The sequence below is a fragment of the Chrysochloris asiatica genome, unplaced genomic scaffold (genome assembly GCF_000296735.1).
Source record: "Chrysochloris asiatica unplaced genomic scaffold, ChrAsi1.0 scaffold00009, whole genome shotgun sequence".
Classification (NCBI taxonomy): Eukaryota; Metazoa; Chordata; class Mammalia; order Afrosoricida; family Chrysochloridae; genus Chrysochloris; species Chrysochloris asiatica.
In genome coordinates, this window is record NW_006408527.1 from 688,270 (window position 1) to 710,185 (window position 21,916).

Sequence of the window (21,916 nt, forward strand, 5' to 3'; positions counted from 1 at the left end):
GATGACCACATTGGTCACCGATACGGAGAAGAGGGGAAAAAACAGCAATGAAGTTGTGAGCTAAATCCAACCACATTCAATAGACTCCTGTGAACCCAGATGGAGATCTGTTTGGCCAGCAGTATGGCAAGACCCAGGGACTCCTAGGCCCAGAGGTAGTGACATGGCTGCAGAAAACTAAAGTGGAGAGTGAAGCGTCCAGCTGATATGAAGTGAGGGGAGATGAACAAGAGCACCCATACTTGCAGATAGTACCCACTTGTCCAGGCTTCAATGGCTGGATGATCAGAACTCCACCAGAAGAAGAAAGAAGAGGAAAAAAAAGAGTAACCCGCTATAATTCTATGAACTTTATCTATACTTATGGATGTTGTTGTTGTTAAGTGCCGTCAAGTCGGTTCCGACCCATAGCGACCCTGTATAGGATTTCCTAGGAGTGACTGGTGAGCTTGAACCACCAACCTTGCAGTTCAAATGGCTTTGCAATTTGGCACATTAACCCACAGCACCACACCAGGACTTATGGATGTAGTAGCTCAAAAAAGGGAACAAATCTTTACAGCAAGGATCACTTCCACCCCATTGGTACACAGCATTGACAGGAATGGGCAACTTGGACTTTGGCTACCCAAAATTGGGGCGGGGGACTACAAAGGCAAGAAGTGACTGGCCTACAAGCTTTCAAGAGGGAGCCTGGTTTCAGACGGGGTTGGGGAAGGTAGAAGCTCCACTGAATGATTTCCAACATGTTAGGATGGGGATAATGAAAGGAAATGGAGATAAGACTCTTAGGGTACAATAGTGAATAGTTGCTATCAGTACTGACTGTGAGGGTCAGTGGAAAGGTAGATGTTTTGTAACAAAAGGAGGGGAGTGACTGATTTTGCAGCCCATTAAGTGACAAGAGTGGAGAAGGGGGACCCTACCCAGAGAGGCAGTGACGCCAGGGATGGAGGCAGAGATGATGACACGGACAGATGGAGCAACTGGGGACACTGGACTCAGGGATGGAGAGGGGCTGTGTGCTGACATCTGGGGGGCAGGCCTGTGGGGTGTACCCTTTGGTTGTTTGATGATGCATGGAGGGGATTGTAATCTTTGCAATGAAATAAAATACGATAGGATGAATGTAAAACTGATGTTCTCCCATATAAACCCACATAATTCACAATAAAAACTTGAAGAAAAAAAAAAAAAAAAGGCTACTCAAAAAAACCAAAAAAAAAAAAAAAAAAAAGCATGGGGTGGGTTTAATGGTGCCTGGCAGCCAAGGTTGTATCTGGAATAAAAATATAAGGCCACAGTTGAAGGTATTTCTGGAAGATGATAGTTTTTGAAAGATAATAAGGTATTGATTGAGTAGGATTGCCTTAGAATGTATTTGAGAAAATTTCCTCAGATAAATTATACATAATGTTATCTATACAGCATTGCTATAAGTCAGAACTGACTCCACGGCACACATCACTACCACTACCATATGTATATATGAAACAATGGGCTCAAGTTAGCAAAGAATAGGCCCTTTTTTACCTCCAAGGAATGTATACTCCAGTTAATGCAAGTTAACTGGACAACTTTATAAAGAATACCCCATATGTTTACATAAAAAGAATTAATTGAAGCTGAGGAATGGGGAGAATTTTGAACATTCTTCAATTGGTTTTTCTATTGGTAGTTCTTACTTGTTTTATTTATTGGTTACTTTGACTAATTAGAAAAAAAATAAGTGATTCTTTTTTAAATTTCTCTCCCCAAATTCATTAATCAAATTTTGAGTTGTAAAAACAGCATTTCACAAAGAGAATTTTAAATTTCAGGCTACAACATAGTTTAAAAGTAACATGCAGCCTTTGTGTACTTAAAACAAAAATCTTTAACTGGAGTAATGAATTTCTTATGTGAGTATAATCCGAAATGCAGACCACAGGTATAAAAACATACCCATTTCAGAGTCCTGGGGTGGTGATGTGGGTTAATGGGCTGAACTGCAAGGTCTGTTTAAACAGCAAAGTCAGTGGTTCAAGCTCACCAACCATCCTTTGGAAGTCCTATTTGGGGTCGCTATGAGTCAGAACCAACTCGGTGGCACTTAACAACAACAACAACATATTCTGTTGAATGCACATTTAGGGGAAGGACAAATATTCTTCATAATATTTCAAATTAAATTTGTGTTTTCACATAATCATCTAATCACTTGGAACCATTGTTAAATGACACCATATGAAAATTAACCCAACATTTACTTGCTACATTTTTTGTTAAATCTAACACTTCGCTATAATCTACCCATTATTTATTTGGCTAATTTTAATTTTGGAAACACTTGTTCAGACTATATTTTATTTAACAGTAATGACTCATGTTACCATTTCAATATTTTCTACTCAGTGGTGGTGATAGGAAATTCATATAACTTTGTGGTTCTATTCTGCATAGCAGCTATTTAATATACCTGAAAATTTTCAAATTGAAAAAAATATAAACCAAAACTGCCTAAAATGATACTAGAATTGATCTCAGAATTATCTTCTTAACATTGGTGGGATAGATAGCCTTAATATAATCATCAATAATAATATTCCAATTTTCTCTGAGTACACACCTAGTTTGGCATACTGAGGCTGTACATTATGTACTTGAATTTGTCTCCAATAAATGTGATTTCTGATGTAGAGAACTATTAATGCTTCAGATTGTTGCCAAACATAATATGAAGAACCACTTACTCAGACACCTGATCTTTAGAATGCAGCATCGTTTGTAACAATTTTAACGCTAACTAAGTACACTTTGATGAGACAGCATTTAATAAAATGCTCATTAATTTCATCATTAGCAAGGGTATGCTAAGAAGTAAGCCAGTTTCTTATGTCACGCCCAATTAGCATCCCATGCTAGTAATCCCATTAGTATTGTTGAATTCACTAATGGAAAAACTAATGGGCATGCTACCAGGGCACATTAATTGGGCACGACACCAGTTCTGGTTTTAATTATTAAACTACGATAATGAAATGTGTGTTTGTAAAATATTAAAATGTTTGAAGAAAATAAAAGAGAATACACAAAAGAAAGACATATAATAAGGAAAGTCAACCCACAAAAATTCAAGGACTAGAAAATAGTCTTACTAAATGGTCATCTTTGTAGCTAAATGAGTTCTGTGAAAGTTGGGATATTGTCCATGTCAGAAGCAGTCTACTCATACTCATGGGAAATTAAAACTGTTTTTTGGTTACATGAAATTCTGTATGTCACATGTGTTGTCATGCTTTGTATGAGGCCTGACAGAAGCCAATTATGTGCATAGAATGGACATGTTATATCCCTGAAAACTCTTTTAAGGAAATAAAAGCAGAAATATTTTACTTTAACTTAGAATAGTATGGTTTACACTGCATTTTTTTTAATTAAATAAAGCTTTAGTTACCAAATATCAGGTAATTTTGCATTTTCTCTTTTTAAAAAGCCATATCACAAGAATGGTAAGACAACATGAGGGATGTAGCCAGTGTCATTGTACAGCACATGTTGAAATTGTGGAATGGGTGTATGATCTGTTATGTAGAGTTTTACCAAAATAAAATTAATTTTAAAAAAATAACAGTAATAAACCTTTTGTATTTTAACATAATACTTTATGAAAAAAATAACAGTATTGTTCCAAGAATGAGAAGCGTGGCATTGTGTCACATTTTTCCAGCTCTCTTTATGCCTGTCTGCATTGACACTGGATTAGAAACAAAAACAAAAAATCCATGAAGCAATTTTTTTAAAGAATTTAATGTAAGTTTCCAAGAATTTTTTTTAATTGTAAAAATTAACTCAATGTTTTTTCTAGTTTTAAAAAAATTGCAATGAGCTTTATTATTGCTCTGGAAATCAACTTTATTAATAAACAAATAAACTTATTTTTTAAAAGTATAGATTTTCATTTGGAAGGTGCAGAGTTATTTTCGAGTTGTCATTTACTACTAGAAGTATTAAATGATGATGTGGCAGAGTTGAACTACATTTGGCTTATTCTTACTTGTTTAGTAACATTGCAATGGTTACCACTGTGCTAACCATATTATACCAAAAAATGGCCACTTGGTTATAAATGTTAAGATACAAGATTCTCTTTTATGTCTTTGTTTGTCAACTTTACTTCCTTTTTGCTAATCTCTATCCTGGTGTGGTGCTCTAGGATAAACATTGGATTGCTAACCACAAGGTTGGTGGTTCAAACCCACTAGCCACTCCTCGAAATTCTATACAGAGTTGCTAGGAATTAGAACCAACTCAACAGCATTTAACAACAACAACAAATGACAGTTCTAGGTATTTACTGTTTCCGAGGTCTTATCTAAGGAGCTCTGGTAGTGTAGTGGTTACGAATTGGGCACAACAAGGTCTTATCTACTGGTGGTTGGTGATTATGTGCTGTGGAGTTGGTTCTGACTCATAGCAACACTGTACAGGGTTTCTGAGGCTGTAAATCTGTAAATCTTTATGGGAACAGAAAGCCTCATCTTTCTCCCGTGGATCAGCTGGTAGTTTCAAACGGCTGAACGTGAGGTTTGCAGCCCAATTTGCAACCACATCACTGCACCACTACACCACTACACCACTCTCTTATCAAAGGAGAAAAGATTGAAGTTGTCAAGGACTTCATTTTTCTTGGATCAACTATCAACACTCATGGAAGTAGCAGTTAAGAAATCAAACGACATATTGCGTTAGGCAAATCTTTTGCACAGGACCTTTTTAAAATGTTGAAGAGCAAAGATGTCAACTTGAAGACTAAGGTACGCCTGACCCAAGCCATGGTCTTTTCAGTAACCTCATATGCATGTGAAAGCTGGACAGTAAATAAGGAAGACTGTAGAAGAATTGATGCTTTTGAGTTATGGTGTTGGAGGAGAATACTCAAAGTGCCATGGGCTGCCGTAAGAACCAATAGATTCATTTTGGAAGAAGTGCAGCCAGAGTGCTCCTTGGAGACCAACATGGCCAAACATCGTCTCTCAGACTTTGGACTTATTGTCAGAAGGGACCAGTCACTGGAGAAGGACATCAGGTGAAGGGTTAGAGCCAAAGAGGAAGACCACCCAACGAGATGGATTGGCTAACTGGCAGCATCAGTGGACACAAGCATGGCAACTGTAGTGAGGTTGGCCAAGGATCGGGCATTGTTTCGTTCTGCTTTGCATAAGGTAGCTATGGGTTGGTACCGACTCAATGGCACCTAACAACAAAACTACCAGAGCTCCTTGTTTTTTGGTGAAACATATACAGTACAAAAATGTATACATTTGAATACCAAATCAACAATTTCTCCACATGCAGTTCAATGACAAAAGTTACTTACTTTACATTGTAGCACCATTCTCACTATCTTTACCCATATTGTTTTACCACACTTGATATAGACTCTTTGCAACCTTAACATTTTCATCTGTGCTTTAGGATTGCTGTTGTCAATTTAATCTCATATAGATACTTCTTTAAAATAATGCAATACTCAAGAGGGACGTTTTTTAAATCAATTGAGCTAAACTGTTTAGTTAAACATTACTTCATAGGTTGGTTTAGTGTCAACGTTTAAAATTTGTTTCTAGGCAAAAGATTGGGAAGGTCATCTGATCTCCATGAATCCTGTAAATCTATTTTCCATCAGCATTAGAATTTCTGTTTCACATCGTTTTCTCCTTTTGATCAGGATCCATGTATTAGGTGCTTGTGTTTTTTTTTTTTTTAATTAGTAATGGTAGCTGGATACCATCTATTTCTCCTAGTCTCATAGCTAATGGGATAGTAGATCATGGAGGTAGTCTACTAAGGAACTCATTTTAAATTATTCTGTTACCTTAGCTAAAGCTGTAACTGTTAAGTTTTAGAATATAGATACTGTATGCTAAGTTCAACCTCATGCTTTGTTCAATTTGCTAATAACTGGCTTATATTTATTGTGTGCCTCATTCCTCCTTGTTATTAGCAGAGAAACTAACTGGCCAGACATTTCCCCATCTTTACAATAAAAATTGAATGATACTTTATTCATCTAAATTTATTCTTTTCTTTTCTATTTCTATCATGAAAATTAAAATGAAAAATTCTAGAATAGGAAACCCATTACTTTTCTGATGAACATTCCCACTCCACTGCCATTGGGTCAATTCCAACTCATAGTGACTCTCTATAGGATTTCTGAGGATGCTAATATTTAAGGGAGCAGAAAACCTCATCTTTAGCCTGTGGAGAATCAGGTGGATCTGAACTGCCAACCTGACAATAATCCATTACTCATTCTGTAGCACCATCAACAATATTCAAAATGCAAGTTGTAATTCTAAAGAGAAGTTATTTCAGACTTGGTCACTGTTGGTGTTCACAAAAACACAGAAAAGCCAGAATGATATTAGATGTCAACTTTAATTTTGAGTTCTGTTTGAAATGTATACATATTTCCATCTAGATCATAATGTTAAAACTGGAAAATCCCTTATAACACATACCCACACACACAACTTTTATTTATACATATTTAAAAAAATTTTGACACTTAAGGGATCTTCAGTGGAAATTACAACAACTAATGATAGTGGTAAAGAATACAGTGATGGTAAATGGCATGAAGTAATCACTATTAGACATCAGGCTAATGGACAAATCACTCTGGATGGGCAGTATACAGGTAAAAACTTATTTGATATGTAAATAGTTTGACTGATACATTGATGTAGCTATACTTTTCTATTTGTATTATCATGCTTTTTCTATCTTCTTCATCACTCAATTTCATCGAAATTGCTGTTAAATTTACTTTCTGGGTGTTCCTAAAATCATGCCTGACACCCAGTTTCTCATTCATGCAGGTCTTTAATAAGGTAAAACTAAGGACTTCTTTCTTCTGTTTTTTCATGGAAAAGTAATTATCTGTGTTTTGATGGTGGTGATTAAGTGCTGTGGAATCAGTGCCAACTTGTAGCAACCTTGTATAGGGTTTCTGCGGCTGTAAATATTTATGGAAGCAAAAAGCTTCACCTTTCCCCCTTGGAACTGCTGGTAGTTTTGAACTTCTTACCTTGAAATTAGCAGACTGAATCATAACCACTATGCTATGAGAGCTCCTTAGCTGCATTATAGAGCTGAGGAAAGCAAGGCTCAGAAAAGATAAATAAAATTTCTCTCAATATACAGCTAGAATTCGTAGGCACTCTTAGGACACATACTCCTATGCTGCATTTCCTATTCTTGCTATTCTTTCCAGTGCACTCAATCTACTATCTTCTTGCAATTATAAAATATTTACAGTATCTATATGATGATGCATGCATGCTTTGATTAATTCTTTCATGAAATACGTTATTTAAATGGGACCAGGTATTGCTGTAGGCACTGTGGATATGAAAAACAAAACAAAACAAAACCCAGAGCATTATGAAACTTACTTGTTAGGGCAGAGAGGAAGAGACGGATTGAAGGAAAACTGAACTAGTATCAAGTGGTATAAATTCTAAGAACAATAAAGCAGAATGGAAAGTTGTGTGTGTGCCTGCGTATGTGTGTATCTCTGTATGTGTGCATACACAAAATTTGAAGGATTGTTACAAAAGGCCTTTATGGGTATGATAACATTTAAGCAGAGATCTGAATGAATGAAGAGAAAAACATGGAAATATCAGGGGGAAAGTGAGCAGGTAAGGAAATAAAAGGTGCCAGGCCCTGAGTTGGCAGCATGTTACACATGGCATTTCAGGGACCAACAAGGAGGCTAGTCTAGGGTAAAGAGAGTGAAGGAGCTAGTGACAGACCAGGAGGTGAGAGACCATTGGAGACCAGAATCTGTAGAGCTTGTAGGTTTCTACTTTGAAAGAGGGAAGTCAATGGATAAATTTGAGAGAGAAATTGCAAGAAATGACTTCTTTTTTCAAAAGGACAATCCTGAATTCTCTATTAAGGTTACTTTTTAAGGGTAAAAGAAAGCATGAAAATTAACTAATAGACCTCTGCAATAATTCAAATAAGAAATGATGGTGATTGGAGCCAGAGAGGTAATTGTGGATGTGGTAAGTGATCAGATTCTGTATCTATTGTGCAGATCAAATTAACAGGATTTAATGATGAGATTGAGGTAGAGTAAGCATTAGGAAACTATCATTTTATTGTCATACCCTGCCTGTTTGTTTTTCCAAATAAAATTTTATCGTAGGCTACCAATGACCATTTATTTATGCATTGTCTGTGAGTACTCGAGATCATGTGGCCTGCAAAGCTTAAAATATTGCCTCTCTGGCATTTTACAGAAAGACTTGGCTAAACCCTTGATGCAAGCTAAACGTGACTGCAAAGCTCAGGGTCTGCACAATAGAAGGATGTAGCTACCACAGGTGAACTGGGGAAGACAGTGGGGAGAAGCAGACTTGGAGAGATGTTCATAGCTCAGTTTGGAACTCATATAAAATCTACAAGGTTTCTAAGTGTGGACATATTAAGCAGGCTGCTGGATCTGAGTCTGAAGAGGGGTCAAAACTAGAGATACTAAGTGGCAATTGTCAGCTAAGGATTGTATTCAAAACATGGGACTCTTTGTACATGAGGCTAATTAGAGTTGTTCGGGGCTCTGGAAAAAATATTCCCACTTCTCATAAAAGAAGGGTCTTAAAATCTTAACTGGGATTTATAGAACTCTCAGGTTCAACACCCCTTTAGATCTTCAACTCTGATTGTTTGCACTGAAATCCAACCCTCTGTTCAGCCACCACTAGTCTGTCAGTTTGTTGTGCTGTGGTGGCTTGTGAGTCGCTGTGATTCTGGAAGTTTTGCCAGCAGAATTTTAATACCAACAGGGTCACCCATGGTGGACAGGTTTCAGATGAGCTTCCAGACGAAGACAGACTATGAAGAAGGAGTGACGAACTATTTCCGAATCGTTAGTCACTGAAGTTGTCAAGAACTACATTCTTCTTGGATCACCTATCAACACTCATGGAAGCAGTAGTCAAGAAATCAAACATCGTATTGCATTAGTCAAATCTGCTGCACAAGACCTTTTTAGAGTGTTGAAGAACAAAGATGACAGCTTAATGCGTGCCTAACCCAAACCATGGTATTTTCAATAACCTCATGTGTATGTGAAACTTGGACAGTGAATAAGGAAGACCATAGAAGAACTGATGCTTTTGAGTTATGGTGTTGGAGAATATTGAAAGTGCCATGCGCTGCCAAAAGAACCAATAGATCTGTTTTTGAACAAGTACAGCCAGAGTGCTCCTTGGAGGCCAAGATGACCAAACTTCGTCTCTCATACTTCAGAATTATTGTCAGGAGGGACCAATCGCTGGAGAAGGACATCATGTTTGGTAAAGTGGAGGGTCAGAGAAAAATAGGAACACCCCCAACAAGATGGATTGGCCAAGTGGCAGCATCGATGGACTCAAATGTGGCAATAGTAGTAAGGTTGGCCCAGGATCAGGCAGTGTTTTGTTCTGCTGTGCATAAGGTCGCTATGGGTTAGTACTGACTCGATGGCACATAACATCAGCAACATTCAGCCCTCAGAAACACCAAGAATAGAGGAAGGAATAGTGCAGTCAGTGTAGGTAGAGGCGGGAAGAGTTCTGAGAAGGGAGCAGGTAGGTCTGGGTCATCCCAACATCAAGAGTTTGTGTGATGAGTAAAGAAAAGTAAACAGGAGCAGTCACTTAGGTAAGAAAAGAATCAAGAGAAAGCAGTGTTCTAAAGGCCCAGTGAAGAGTTCCATCATCTGTTAAATCAGTTTAAATAGATTATCCTCCTGAAGTTGAAGTTCTCACCTCCTTTGCATAGGTTCCTCAGCAACCCTGAATGTTACCACAGTTACTGGAGATACCACAAGACTTTTTGTGGGAGGGCTGTCACAAGATTACACCATCCTCAGAAAGGATCATGGTGAGTTTGGTTAAGGTATAGAATTGTATTTTATCACCAAAATTTAGAAAATATTCCACTTATATTTAATTTTAAAATATGAATAACAGCTATATTTCTGTAATAAGTTTTATTTCATATTGTTGTTAAGTACCACTGAGTCCATTCTGACTCGTAGCAACCCTGTATAGTGTTTCCAAGGAGCTTCTGGTTGGTTTAAACCACCAACCTTGTGGTTAGCAGTCCAGTGCTTATCCTATAATACCACACCAGGACTCCTATAATATTATGTTAGGCTTCTTTATCCAAGGATATTTCCTGTATCATTATTTTAGGTTTCTTTATCAAAAGAACCATGTATTACTTGTATTTTTGTCAGTTTGCTGTTTTTTATAAATAAAAGGAGTTCATTAAACTTTTGGTAAATTGAATTACATTAATTTCAATGGCGCTATACAATAAGCACTAGTCTGCAAGGTCAGTTTGAGCTGCAAGATCAGCAGTTCAAATTCACCAGCCACTCCTCTGAAACCCTATACAGAGTCACTATGTGTTGGAACCAACTCAATGGCACTTAGCAACAATAATTAGTCAGACGGGTCTTTATATTAAAGTTGTATTATGCATCACCTCTTTTAAGATTTTAAATTAAATGTCAGACAACACAGAAATGAAAAACTATGAACTTGGACAAATAGCAGGAATGAGGCTACATGAGTAGTTACTCTGTGAGTAGTTACTGCTAAACCAGTCCTTGCATAGATATAAATGAATAAAACATGGTCTAAGTAGCAGTAAAAGGTACAGCTACATAAACAAATCATTCTAATCTAATGCCACAAATGCTATTGTTGAGAGATGGACAGAGTACTTTCCATAATTAGAGGACAAGAGAACAAAAATGCACTCTAAACTAATAAAAACAAATATAAATAAAATTAACCTTATGTAGAAAAAAATCACCCTTCAAATGTGTTGCTAATGATTCTAGGATTGTCATCCAAGTTCTCATCAAGAGTAATATGGTGCCTCCAGGTTTCTTTCGGGATGTTAAAATGTAAGTAACGTAAGGGAGTCAGTTAATTATAATTAGTTCCAGGATTATGGCCTTCAGGGAATCAAGATGAAGAAGATCAAAAGAAGTAGAAATTTTTGGTGCATTTGGCTAGGGATGCATTCGAATCCTCAAGACTGATTAGTAATGTCTCTAGAGTAGACAAGGTATTCATTCTATTACTTTGGACTGGTAGAAATTTCTCTTTAAAATTTTCACACAGATACACATACGCACAATCTCACACATTCAGTCACTCATACTTACAGACTTTGGTCCCTTCCTTTACCCATTAAGTAGATTTGTGGGCTATGGCAGGTGAAGACAACAGAAGGAAAGAATACTCTGACACCAAGTACCCTTTCTAGAGTGAGCATATCTTCAATATAAATAAATAATTTGACTTATCTATGCAACACTGTGACTGCTTGTGAATAACTTTCCTAGAACCCAGTCACCAACTCAAACATTGAGAACTAAGCTTTCAACCTATAAAAACCAAATCCATCAAGTTGATTCTTATTTATAATAACACTATAGGAAGGAGCTCTGGTAGGGTAGTGGTTACAAATTGGACTGCGAACTGCAAGGTCAGCAGTTCGAAACTACCAGCTGTTCCACAGGAGAAAGATGAGGCTTTCTGCTCCCATAAAGATTTACAGCCTCAGAAACCCTGTACAAGGTCACTATGAGTCAGAACCGACTCCACGGTACATAACAACAACAACAATAGGACAGAGGTTGGTGATTCAAGGCCACCAGTCACTAGGCCACCACCACCATAGGACAGAATAGAGATGCTTCTTAGGGTTTCTGAGACTGGAAATGTTTACTGGAGTAGGCACTCATCTTTGTCATGCAGAGCAGCTGGTGGCCTGAACCACTAACCTTGTGATTAGCAGCCCCATGTGTAACACATTGCACCATCAGAACTCTTATGAAATAGGACCTCAGTAGTCAATTTTGTGCTTGTTCGCCAAGATGACTTCTCTCCCTTTCTATTATTTTCTTGCTCCCTCTCCTCCTGCTTTCAAAATTTTTTTCTCTCCTAACCCTATCATATAATCCTATTAACTGTATTAACAAGCTCTAAATATACCTGGTCTTGAGAGTTAGAAATTTCAGTTCAAGATTATACTAAATATTGAATTGCTAAATGTGAAAGCAAATAATCATTTGAATAATGTAATGTTTCATGGTGAAGAATAAACTAAGCTATAAAATATAATTTAATATAACAATACCCTTCAAATCTTTCACATTCTGAAAGTTATTATAATCTTTTATTTTTAAAACAAGTAGCAGATAAAAAAAATTCCCAGCTAGCTTCAAAAGTTAATATTCTTGGTTCTACTGAAAAACCAGAATTTTCTCTAAAACGTTTGTTTCTGCTGATATGCTGTGTCTGAACCAGGGATAAATTTTATAAATATTACCTTTTTTACTGAAGCCGATGATGTGATGTTTGCAAGAATGGTTAAGATGTTTGCAGTAAATAGGTGGTGAGAGCTATTGTTGATTTCTCTGACTCAAATGGCAAGTAAAGTTAATTACTTGAAAAGAGTATTTAAAATAACATATTTCTTAATATATATCCACTCCTACAGCGATAAATCCAAAGGGCTTTGTGGGTTGTCTCAAGGATGTGCATTTTTTGAAGAATCAAAATCCCTCTACTGTCTGGGAACCTCGGACTGGCAGAGTTCGGAAGAGCAAGTCAGTGTGTGTAGCAGCTGGGCAGGATGTCCCACTTCATTAAAAGAGGCATTCCAGTTCCTAGGAGCAAGTAAGGTTCTAAAATAGACATAAGTGATGTTTATTATGTGTGTTGATACTTGGCATAGTTAAATTTCTTCTGTTCAGTTTCTAAGTCCTCATATGGATCTAGTATACACAAAAATGCCTAGCTATATTCTGAAAGTCTGAATATGTAATATAAATTGTAAAACTCATAAAAATATACTCATGCGTAAGATCTCTGGAAGCCCATGGTAGCGCTCAGTTTTCATATGTTAATGTCACAAAGGTCCATTTGTAAATATGTTGTTTGGAAATCAGACTATTGATTCAAAGGAGTTTTGTTTACCAAGTGAACTCACAAAGACCTATTTATCCCATTGTATAACTGAAGGAAATTCCTAGAGGTAAAATTTCAGTTCTGCAATGAGTCGAATAAGCTATTGAAGGAGAACTGAAATGTAACCATTGTCCCTGCCATAGTTTCAATGATTTCAGCAAAAACGTGATGTGTGGTAGACATGGCACATCTCCTCACTTGCAATCTCTGCTTTGGCAGCCACCCAAGGTGAGGAAGTAGAAGGAACTATAATGGCTTGGTGGCAGGTCTTGTTCATCAAATAAGAGCCCATCTCTGCCTCCTACATTTATGACTAAGTTCCTTAGTTATTACATGACTTAAACTACCTTTGGAACAGAAATAACAATATAATCTGTGCAGTTTTTCATTGTTCTTTTCTTATAATTGGCTAAGGTCCTCTCAACCAGTACAACAGGCATATCAATTCATTCAGCCATTTCTTACAATGATAACAGGAATTTCTTAACACTGATTTACATATTCTAATGTGAGAGATTTATTCAGTGAGAGTATGTCTTAGAGTCTTAGAACACCCTTAGGATGGCAGTGATACTACACTGTTGGAGTCAGTAGCTAGGTGCAGTTGAGTCTGTTTCAACTCATGCCAACCCAATCTGACAGACTAGAACTGCTTCATAGGGTTTCCTAGGGTGTAATCTTTAAGGTTCAAACACACCAGCTGCTCATTGGAAACTCTATACAGTTTTCACTATGAGTTAGAATGGACTTGATGGCACTTAACAACAATAACAATCTTTAAGGAGCCATGGTGATATTGTAGGATAAGAATTGGACTGCTAATCACAAGGTCTATGGTTTAAACCCATTAGTGGTTTTGAGGGAGAAATATAAAGATCCCATGATGATTTACAGTCTTGAAAACACTATGTAAGGTTATTATGGGTTGTAATTGACTCGATGGCAGTTGGTTGGATTTTTGTTCAATCCTTAAGGGAGAAGCTCACCAGGTCTTTTCTCCCAAGGAATGGCTTGGTGGGTTGGAATGCAAACCTTTCTTTTAGCAGCTGAGTGCTGAACTTCTGCACCACTAGGATACTTGGATCTGACGTTAGACATGCTAATATGTACTTTAAAAAACATTTAAAAAATGTTTTATTGTGAATTATGTGATAGTTTACATGGGAGAACATTAGTTTTACATTCATTGTATCACATATTAGTTTTACATTCATTGTTTCATTGCCATGGTTACAATCCCCTCCATGCATCATCAACCAACCCAAGGGTATACACTATAAGCCTGCCCCCCGGTCATCAGTACACTGCCCCTCTCTCTCTCTGTGTCTAAAGTCCCAGCTACTACATCTCTCCACATCATCGTCTCTGCCTCCATCTCAGGCATCACTGCTTCTCTGGGTAGGGTCCCACTCTCCTCTCTTCTCCCTTGATGGTCCCAGGGACCTCCACTCCTAGACTGAAAAGTTAATCACTCCCCTCCTTGCTACAAAATGTCTACCTTTACATTTCCAACCCTCACAATCAGTCCTGTTAACAATTATTCACTATTGTATCACAAGAGACCCATCCTCATCTCCTTTCATCAGCCCCACCTAGAAAGATTGGATACTATTCAGTAGAGATTCTACCTTCCTCCAAGGCCCCTGGCTCTAGATTCCCTCCTGAAAGCTTGTAAGCCAGTCACTTCTTGCCTTTGTAGCTCCCCTCCCCCCATTTTGGGTAGCCAATGTGCAAGTTGCACATCCTTGTCTTCTCTGTGTATGGAGTGGGTGGGAATGATCCTTGCTGTAAAGATTTGTTCCCTCTTTTGAGCTACTGCATCCATTGGTGTAGGTCAAGTACATGAAATTGTACCAGATTCCTGTTTTTTTCCTCTTCTTTCTTCTGGTTGGGCTCTGATCATCCATTCATTGAAGCCAGGCTAAGTGAGTATTATCTGCAAGTGAGTATTATCTGCAAGAGAGAGCATATGCCCTCTCTTCTTATCAGCTGGATGCTTCACTCTCCTCTCTAGTCCTCTGTGCCTATGTCACTGACTCTGGGCCCAAGAGTCACCAGGTCTTGCCACACTGCTGGCCAACCATGTCTCCACCTGGGTTCACAGGAGTCTGTATAGAACATCGTAGGGCTTAACTTGCAGCTTCATTGCTGTTTTTCCCTCACTTCCCCTTATCAGTGACGAGTGTGGTCCCCAAACAGAGCATGCATCCCCAATGAGTCTTAGTCTTGGAAAAGGGTTTACACTGCGGGGACCCGACCACTTGTCTTGATGTCTCATGGGCAAGCAACTTGCTTGTTCTTGTAGCAATCAGTTGGTCTGCCTATATTGTTTTGTATTTTTCCTGTAGGTCTTAATTTCAAGAAGTATCTTCTGTTCTTCTAGCTGCTCCAGGCTGGTCTGCTTGTCCTTTCAAGTGGAAATTTCCCATCTCTGAAGATCTGGATGTGGTTCAGGCTTCTATAATCTTACATAATGCAGAGGCTCCTTAGGAAGCCTCCTTCACTGGGCATGTTTTAGCCCCATTTTAAGTATTCCAATCAGTTATAGGCAGAAGACAGACTTACAAGTTTTCAAGGGTGATGTTTCTGGCTCTTCCTTTCTCTCCCCCTCCAGTGTCTATTTTATAATATAATGCAAGGAAAACCAAGATGCAAAAGACAGCCAAGCATCTTAACATTATTCCCCCCTTTTCTCCATTCCAACCATGTCTCAATCTCTGTATCCCAGAGTCCTGTTGTTCCAAGGTTGTGCATACATCATTATGTACCTCACTTTGCCCATGTAAACTTGCCTAATTGTTCTCCTATCTGCTTTGTTCTTCATTCCCCTCTCCTTTCTTGTGTATTGGCCCCATTTCCAGCACCCAAACTATCCTGTGTCTATCCCTTGCCCTGTGCTCCACCTTCCCCTCCCTCCCTTCACCCCCCCCCCTTTTTTTTTTTAATTTTCTAAAGGGTTCCTGGAACTTCATTCATATATATTTACTTGTGGAATGGACTTTGAGATTTTCTTTAAGTTCAAAACTGACCAGTTGAATGGATTGCTTCTTTTTGTTTACAACAAAGATGAACCAGACTTTCTTGCTGTATGTCAATTTAATTAAATTTACTCTAAAATGTAAGACCCAACTTAAATCTATAAGCCATGTGCTAAGATGATACTCAATTGAGGTTTCTTTGCAGATTTATCTTTGTTCCCCCTGCCCCAACTAATTATGGAGGTTTAGAGTTCTATCAGTTTATAGTACAGGATCATGATGAAATTTTTCAGTGACAATTATTGCTGCTAATCTTTTAGTTCTGCCAAAACAGACTAGAAACTAAGAGTTAATACAACCAAATTTCATTTTGCTGGCTTTAGGATTCTAAGATAATTTCATTTCATTGATTTTTGCATATTTCTAGTTTATATAATGTCAATGTTTTTCACCAATGTAAATAAAAATTCATCCCTTTACTGTTGTTGTTGCTAAGTACCACAGAGTCAGTTCACAAATTGTAGCGACACTGTATTGACTTTCTGAGGCTTTAAATCTTTGCAGGACCAGAAAACCTCATCTACTTCAAAGGAGTGACTAGGTGAGCTTGAACCATCGACCTTGTGGTTCACAGCCCAGAGCTTATCCTACAGAGTCACTGCAGTCCCCACCCCTTTGTATTAGTATTAGTTATTACAATTTCTACTGATTTAATGTTTTATATGTCTTCTTGTTTGTTAGCCTCCATACTGGAACATAATCTCTATAAGTACAGGGACCTCGATTATCTTCTTTACAGTTTTATCCTCAGTGCCTAACTCACTTAATAAGTGAATGGTTGAACATGTGAATAAATTTATGTTATGGCAGCACTGATCAAACATTCTTTATTCATCTTCATGTGCATTAGCTATGTGGAGGCCGGAAAGATACTTAGGAATTGGTTCTTCCTCTAGAGAAGTATGTCTCCATTGATAACTCTCCCATCCTGCTATGCCACTCTTTGGTCCTCCGTTTCTCCATTCACTGTCTTTTGAAATATGATCAATTTTCATGGTGGCTCTGAAGTATAAACACTGGGTTATGAACTCATTCACTAGTTGGAAAAAGGTGAGGTTTTATGCTTTTGCAAAGATTTACATCCTTGCAAGTCCTGGGGTGGTGCTGTGAGATAAAGCACTAGACTGCAAAGTTGGTTTGAACCAGAGGGATGGTGGTTCAAACTCACCAGCCACTCCTTAGAAACCCTGTACAGAGTCACTGTGAGTCGGAACTGACTCCATGGCTCTTAACAACAATACAGCTATGAAGGAAGTGTTACTGCTAGGTACTGTTGAGTTGGTCCTAACTCATAGTGATACTATGCACAAGAGAACAAACCATTGTTGGATCCTGCACCATTCTCACAATTGTTATGTTTGAGCACATTGCTGCTACCACTGTGTCAATTTATCTTATTTAGGATATTACTCTTTTTTTCTGACCTTCCACTTTTCCAAGCATAATGTCCTCCTTCAGGGACTAGTCCTTCCGGATAATATGTCCAAAGTACACGAGACAAAGTCTCCCCATCTTCACTTCTAAGGAGCTTTCTGGCTGTTCTTCTTCCAAGACAGAATTGTTTGTTCTTCTGAAATTCCATGGTACTTTCAGTGTTCTTTACCAACACCATCATTTACATGACCTATGGTCTTCCTTATTCATGGTCCATCTTTCAAATGTATTTGAGGCTCTTGACAATACCATGGCTTGGGTCAGGCACACCTTAGTCCTCAAACTAACATCTTTGCCCTTGAATACTTTCAAGAGGTCTTGTGCAGCATATTTGCCTAATGCAATACATTGTTTGATTTGTTATTACTGTTTCCATGAGTGTTGATTTTGGATCCAAGCAAACTGAAATGTTTGACAACTTCAATCTTTTCTCCATTTAACATGATGATATTTATTCATTGGTCCAGTTGTGAGGATTTTTGTTTTCTTTACATTAGGTGCAACCCATACTGAAGGCTGTTGTCTTTGATCTTCATCAGTAAATATTTCAAGTCCTTTTTATTTCCAGGAAACAAGATTATATCATCTACATATGGCAGGTTGTTCATAGTCTTCCTCTAGGCCTGGAGTTACGTTTTCCTTCATGTCATCCAGGTTCTCTGAGTGTTTGCTCAGGATACAGATTAAATAAGTATGGTGACAGGACACAACCCTGAAACATACCTTTCCTAATATAAAGTACTCATTACCCCCCTATTCTGTTCTGGCAATTGCCTCTGGTACAGGCTCTTCATGAATAAATTAAGTTTTCTGGAATTGCCGATTCTTCACCTTGTTATCCATAGTTTGTCATGATCCATGCAGTTGAACACCTTTGCATAATCAATAAAGTACAAGTAAACATCTTTCTGGTAATCTCTACTTTTGGTCAAGATTGTCTGATATCAGCAATGATTCCCTGGTTCTATGTCCTTTTCTAAATCCAGCTTGAATTTCTAGAAGCTTGCATGTGATATTAATGAGATTATTTGATGATTTACACTTTCTGTTTTCTGTTAGGTCACCTTTCTTTGGAATGGGCACCAATATAGATCTCTTGTAATCTGTTGGTCTGGTAGTTGTCTTCCAAATTCCTTGGCATAGACAACTGAGTGCCTGTAACATTGCATCACTTTGTTGAAACATTTTAATTTATATTCTGTCGATTCCTGGAGTCTTGTTTTTGTTTTGTTTTGTTTTTGAGAATGTCTTCAGCGCAGCTTGGATTTCTTCCTTTAATGCCATCGATTCCTCTTGAAATGGTTGAGCATCAATGAATTCTTTTTGATACAGCAACTCTGTGTATTCCTTCCATCTTCTTTTGATGCTTCCTATATCATTCCATTGTTGTCTGTAGAATCATTCAATACTGCTCTATTGCTTGACTTTGTGTCAGGTATAAGACTGCAAAATACTTCATTCTATGTTACTACAGTTCTGTTTAAATATAAACAGAAATTTGTACTAAGAACTTTTAGTGAGATTTTTTTGCTTCCCTTCCAGAAATTAATCTTTTGCCTTCTCCCAAACACTTATTCTGTAATGTTTTTATATACCTAATTTCTTTTCTAATTTGAAATACAGATGAAGCTAAAAAGTGGAACATTGAGGTTCCTGTTAAATACCAATCTTACGTTTATGCAAGTGGGTCTATGGCTGGGGCTGTCTTAATGTGATGGAAAGTGGAATAAAGTGACTATGAAAAAGGAAGCTTCAGTCATATGGACAAGTATGAATGAGCTGACAGAGCATGTATCAGAGTCCAGGGTCCAGCCTCTGACGGTGAATTCCCCCATCTACCTAGGAGGAATCCCACAGGAACTGCACAGCACTTTTAAACAACTGAGTTTAAAACAACGTAAACTCCATTTGGAAGAATTCACAAATTACTAAAGAACTGCTCCTTTGGGATTTCAGTGGTTCAATATAGCATCGAATCTGATTGAAATCAATATGCACCTATCTACCCACCCCACACTTTTTTTTTTTAGAAGTTTTAAATCCTTATAAAAGAAAATATCACAGGATACTTCTTCAGGTAATTTTGTCTGTCACCCCTCAATGTATTCTAACATGCCTAATTTAATCAGTTTATTTATTCTAACATGTCTTCATCAAATATAATTATAATTACTATAAATAAGTATATTTCTTTATTTGTTTTCTATGAAAATGCATATGATACTAGTCCTTTTTGATACTGATCATTTTCTGTAGCTTTGCATAAATATAAGTTGATATGCACAACTAGAAAAAATGGCAAGTCATTTATTGCTTTGTTTGATATAAATGCTATCTCTTTCTTTTATTTCCCAATTAAGCTGTTATGGGGCAAAGCACATAAAATAGTTTATATTAGTTGAGTTTCAAACATGCTTGTGGAAATCTATATATTGTTGATTATTAACAGACATAAGATAAAAGTGTTTTACTTATAACTAAAGCAAGCATTGAAACTCATGTAAGTTTGAACTTAAGTGATATACGATTAATAAGAGTATAAAAAGGCTAGGGCATTGTGTGTGCCAGATAGGGTTCTGAGAACTTTGTATGTGAATAAGACAGTCAACTTTTATAATGAGGTAATGAATTCGGTGTTAGTTTTTATCTACATTGTACAGATGTGGAAGAAGAGAGAGGAAAACAACTTGCCCAAGGTCACATGGGGAAGAAGCGCACAGCAAACCTAGAATTCGGTCTTAGGATGCCTGATAACCAAATCTATTCTCATTATCTTCATGTGTCCGTTTTATGGAAATCGGCCAGTGATCTTTCTTTATAAAGTGGGAATAAATACAGAAACTTCCTTCATGTAACTAAGCATGCACCCATGTAGTAAATGTTCTCTGTGTATTAAAAAAATCTCTGTACCTTGAATGGTTAAAATTTTCATGAACCATTCTTTGCCTATTTGGTAAGTACATAAAGACTTAAATACCTTTGAATAGGAAATATATGGCAAATCCTGAGGAGACTTTTAGAAGGGTACTAGTACGGAGTTAATGAATAGCTGGGGTATAAGACAGTAATGACATTTTCAAGGCACTTAAGATGTAACAGCAGCTAAAAATATTACATTCTTATAAGAGCTTCTCCAGGACTTCTGATTTCTGAGATTAGAAAGAGTTTGCAAATGCTTTGAATGGATTGCATGATCCTATTTAAATCTAGAAGGAAAAAAAAAAAGTGAAAACAAAACAAATAAACCAAAACTCTGCATATCAAGGTTAGTGCTCTCAAAATACATCAAAACCCATTAATATTATGATTGTAGAGATCTGATTAAAACTAGAATTGTAAGATGGTGAGGAGAGACATTTAAAACATCACCAAAGACCTAAGGGGGATAATTTCGCCTATGAGATGACTAAATCTGGGATACTGAGATATTTTATTTATGAGTAATACTAAATTTTTATCAGGTCACTATCATTTGTATCGGTGCTTCTCAAACCACTGATAACATATTGAAGCACAGTAGCTGGAATATAGTAAGAACTCAATAAAATTACTATTATTATATAGTCACCTGGAGAGGTTGTTAAAAAATGCAGCTTTTATGATGCTGTCGCTTAAGATTCAGATTCAGATGCTTTGGGAAATCCTGATCAGTATCAAGAATATTCATAGTGCAGAGGTGTTAGAAGCATGTAGTACATTGCAATGGAAATGAATCATGTGCACATAATGTATTTTCTCCAATCTCTTATCAATGGTCTTAAAAATCTTTCATTCCTTTCGTATGACTTTTAATTAGTAAAGCGTTTTGTTTCTTTTTTCTTTCCCCAGAAGCTCTAGTTTGTGATGTTATTGTTGTTGTTATGTGCCGTTGAGTCAGTTCTGACTCACAGTTGATCCTTTATAGGGTTTCCGAGGCTGTAAATCTTTATGGGAGCAGAAAGCTTCATCTTTCTCCCACGGAACAGCTGGTAGTTTCGAACTGCTGACCCTGAGGTTAGCAGCCTGATTTGTAACCAGTCTGCAACAGAGCTTTGTGAAATTAGTGTTATTTTTTTCCCCCATATCTGTTAAAAATAATCTTTTTAAATCAAATGCAAAATTAATTTCCCTTCTTTGCTTTAGAAACACTGGGCCACATAATTTGCTAAAGAAATGTGCCACCTCAGATCATGGTATTTCATCTCTGAGGTCTATCACTTAAGTCTGGATTAAGAGTGACAAGGCCAGACATAGGGTACACCCAAAATCCCACAGGTTACACTCTGTTCAGAGCAGCCAGATGAGAGAGTCAGGATGGGATAAAAGCAAGGTCAGTCTGCCTAGTGCCCTGGTACAGGATTGCCTCCCAAAGCGGAAGGACTACTGCTTTGCCTGTTTGTCAAATCAGAGCTCTAAACCAACAGATTGAAGTTT

At 37.4% G+C, this 21,916-nt stretch overlaps 1 protein-coding gene across 1 annotated transcript in view; it reads left to right on the forward strand.

Moving 5' to 3' along the window:
* The window catches only part of USH2A (Usher syndrome 2A (autosomal recessive, mild)), a 1,370,557-nt gene that overhangs the window by 594,742 nt on the left and 753,899 nt on the right, over positions 1 to 21,916 (forward strand). Inside the window, 6 exon segments of the mRNA XM_006834191.1 lie at positions 6,559 to 6,685; positions 9,820 to 9,921; positions 12,562 to 12,642; positions 12,645 to 12,740; positions 15,987 to 16,117; positions 19,127 to 19,400. Coding sequence (XP_006834254.1) covers positions 6,559 to 6,685; positions 9,820 to 9,921; positions 12,562 to 12,642; positions 12,645 to 12,740; positions 15,987 to 16,117; positions 19,127 to 19,400 — 811 coding nt within the window.